Source organism: Camellia sinensis, chromosome 14 (genome assembly GCF_055761805.1).
Source record: "Camellia sinensis isolate YWXY chromosome 14, ASM5576180v1, whole genome shotgun sequence".
Classification (NCBI taxonomy): Eukaryota; Viridiplantae; Streptophyta; class Magnoliopsida; order Ericales; family Theaceae; genus Camellia; species Camellia sinensis.
In genome coordinates this window covers 37,020,997-37,023,999 of record NC_138974.1, presented here as the reverse complement: position 1 = coordinate 37,023,999, position 3,003 = coordinate 37,020,997, and the positions used below count along the sequence as shown (strand labels likewise).

General features: G+C 38.2%; 1 protein-coding gene across 1 annotated transcript; it reads left to right on the top strand.

Moving 5' to 3' along the window:
* Positions 1-883: 883 nt before the first annotated feature.
* LOC114320112 (protein RICE SALT SENSITIVE 3-like) lies at positions 884-3,003 on the top strand. Its single transcript, XM_082906131.1, has 6 exons — positions 884-1,077; positions 1,225-1,483; positions 1,567-1,675; positions 1,766-1,807; positions 1,885-1,941; positions 2,433-3,003. Exons 2-6 carry the CDS (start codon positions 1,233-1,235, stop codon positions 2,541-2,543), a joined length of 570 nt encoding a protein of 189 aa, XP_082762257.1. The 5' UTR covers positions 884-1,077; positions 1,225-1,232; the 3' UTR covers positions 2,544-3,003.

Below are 3,003 nucleotides of genomic sequence, written 5' to 3'. Positions count from 1 at the left end.
CCAAGGGACGCTGTCCCCTGGACTCCCGTGAGCTGACCGGGCAGCTCGATCATCATCATAATCAGCGAAATGGCAATCTTGAAAGCATTAACATCACAAACTTTTCTGCAAGACACAATTCGGGTTGGATTCACATCTAAACACTCATAGTCTCACTAAAATAAAAAAGTGTGAAAATAAGTACAACTGAAAGGAGTTTTGTCAAATGGGATTGCCAAGAATAAAAACTTAACAGGCCGTAAGACCTCAACTGGAGGATGGTTTGTGTCTGAGGGTGAGCTGTTCTTGCTCACGATAATGGTTCTTGTTCCTTTTATGATATTGCCAACTGTGATGGTTCTGGATGTATGCAAAATGAAATTGACTGCAACTATATGGTCACTTAGTTAATCCTGTCGCAAAATTAGGAGAAGCTCTTTTAGCTTGAAATATGGTAGTTGAGTTAATTTTTTTGTTTACTTGGTGTGTAGTGATAATTTGGTTGAGGAAGCTGCAAGTGGTGGATCTGCTGGCAAATCTTTTAGAGAGAGATAAGGAAGGATTTTCTACATCGGCGGTACCTTTGCAAACATTTCTTTAATGCTCTACTTTAAGGGTTTGAGATTGTTAGTTTTAGTTCTTTCTTTAGGTTTGTTATTCAAAGTGGGATTGTACAATAAATGAGCAAATGTCTATCTTGCAATTGAGGCATCCTGTGACCAAAACTGAACAATTAATTGTAAAAAATTCAATAAATCCAATTATGCAATATGCTTTAGTTGCTCAAATCTAGATAAAATGGCTAAATTTTAAGTTCATAAAAGGAGGTGTGATTACATTTTCTCCTACTCAAATCTCGTGACATTGTTCTTGTTTTGCTCTTTTCTATTTAATTGTGATTACAACTTGCTAGTCTAGCCTCTCTCTCCCTCTCTCTCTCTCTCTCTAGACAATGGAAGGTGGACTCCCCATGCTCATCAACTATCTGCTACAGCACACCCTCAGAAATCTATGTACTTCCTCAGATTCTTCCACTTCCACAAAGTGGGTTTACTCAGTCTTCTGGAGGATCTTGCCTAGGAACTACCCTCCTCCAAAGTAAACAAATACAAAACTAAAACAGTCCAACATTTGAATTCCCCCCAAAACCAGACATTGTTTTATCTGAGTTCAATCAAAAAATGAAGCCTGAGTTCCTCCAAGATCATGTCTTGTTATGACTCTTATCACATTGCTTTGTTTCAGGTGGGACTATGGAGGTGGCGCACTTGATCGCGCCAAGGGCAACAAAAGGAATTTATAAGAATTATGACAAACCCAATTGGATTTTGAGTTCAATTTGGGTCATTTTGAGTTCTGAGTTGGGTTTTTGCTTCGGGATTCTTGTTTGGGAAGATGGGTTTTGTGATTTTTACGAATGCGAAAGAGCTGGAAACGTAAAGGGAAGGTTTGGAGCTGATGTGTTCTTTAAAACGTCCCATGAGGTGTACAGTTATGGTGAAGGGTAATTCTGATTGCTTTTTTGTTTTTTGTTTTTGTTTTTGCTTTTGTTTTTGTTTTTGATGAGTGTAAATTTTGTGTGTGCAGAATGGTAGGGAAAGTTGCAGCAGATAATAGTCACAAATGGGTGTTTAAAGATAACCCATCTGAGAATGATTCTAGCTTCATCACCTCATGGAATGTGTCAATTGACCCAGTAAGAGAATTTCATACTTTTTCAGAAGAAAATCTCTCTCTCTCTCTCTCTCTCTGTCTTGATTCCTTGATTTCTTTATCACATGAACAGCAACCAAGGGCGTGGCAATTTCAGTTCCATTCTGGAATTCAGGTTACAAATCTTTTCTCAGAATTCCTCAGCTTCATTTCACAGTAAAAACTTAACTTTTTTTCCCCTCTGTTTTACAGACAATAGCCCTCATTTCGATTAGAGAAGGCATAATTCAATTCCACTCATTTGATAAGGTCTCTTTCTATATATAGCATACTTGCATTTGTGTTTGTATGTTCATATTCTGCAAAATCTTTTTTTTGACAATTATGTGTTTAACCCGGAAGCGGTTAAGCAAGTGGTGAACTTAGACGTCTTGAGTTTGATTCTCTCGCTAGTGTCTTCTGCCCATGTCTGTAATTAGAAATATAAGGAAACAACGTATCAATAATGATACATATTAAAAATTAAGTGTCATGATCATGAACTTTTTAAAATCATTAAAAGTAAAAGAGAGTTTTTTATCAGTTCTGAATCAGACATGATCCAAATACACATCGGGAACTCACTGATAGGCATATAATTCTCATTCTAAACAATATACCTGGTGTTATTATCGGTATTAGAATGACCAAAACTTGATATGTATGAACCGATATTTAAAACCAGTTCTTCTACCTACTTTAGTGAGGTTCCTCTTTACAAAATATATATATAGATTGATAGGTTTTTTTGGTTCCTTTAGATTATTGAAGATCTCAATCTGGTGATAAGCATACAGAGGAAATTCAGCTACATACAGCGCATACCAGGCATCTATGCCATTCAGAGACCATACCAATTCCAACCCATTTAACATCCATACACATTCAAACCCATCAACAACCACGCTGCATTTGAATCCCATGATGACAAGTGCCACCACTTAACCGGAACAAAGAGATTACTCTACGGCGGCAAATAGGAAGAGGAGCCACCTCTCAAATCCCTCAACCTAGGCTACAACACCACCACCACTTCAGGCGGCGGAGCACCACCACAACCACCACCACCTCTCTTTCCCTCCATGCCATGCAGTCTTGGTGCTTTGTTATCAAAGGTTCCTTTTGTGGTACCAAATTATCATCCCATTGAAGCTATTGAGAGTAGAAGACAAAGTGTGAAGGTTGATAATGGTGGTGGGTTAAGCCAAATAATACAAGTTTGTGAGGTTAAAGTGGAGATGGGTCAAGAAAAAAAATCCTTAAACCCTAAAAGATTGGGAGATGGGATGGTGGGTGTGGAATTAGGGTTTGGGACATTGAGGCGGGGACAGT

Bases quoted from the DNA above. Each gene is read 5' to 3' on its own strand.
- LOC114320112 (XM_082906131.1), top strand. From the start codon at position 1,233: ATGGAGGTGGCGCACTTGATCGCGCCAAGGGCAACAAAAGGAATTTAT. The intron at 1,676-1,765 runs GTAAGAGAATTT...TCACATGAACAG, and splicing joins GGAATGTGTCAATTGACCCA to CAACCAAGGGCGTGGCAATT. The intron at 1,942-2,432 runs GTCTCTTTCTAT...TGGTTCCTTTAG, and splicing joins AATTCCACTCATTTGATAAG to ATTATTGAAGATCTCAATCT.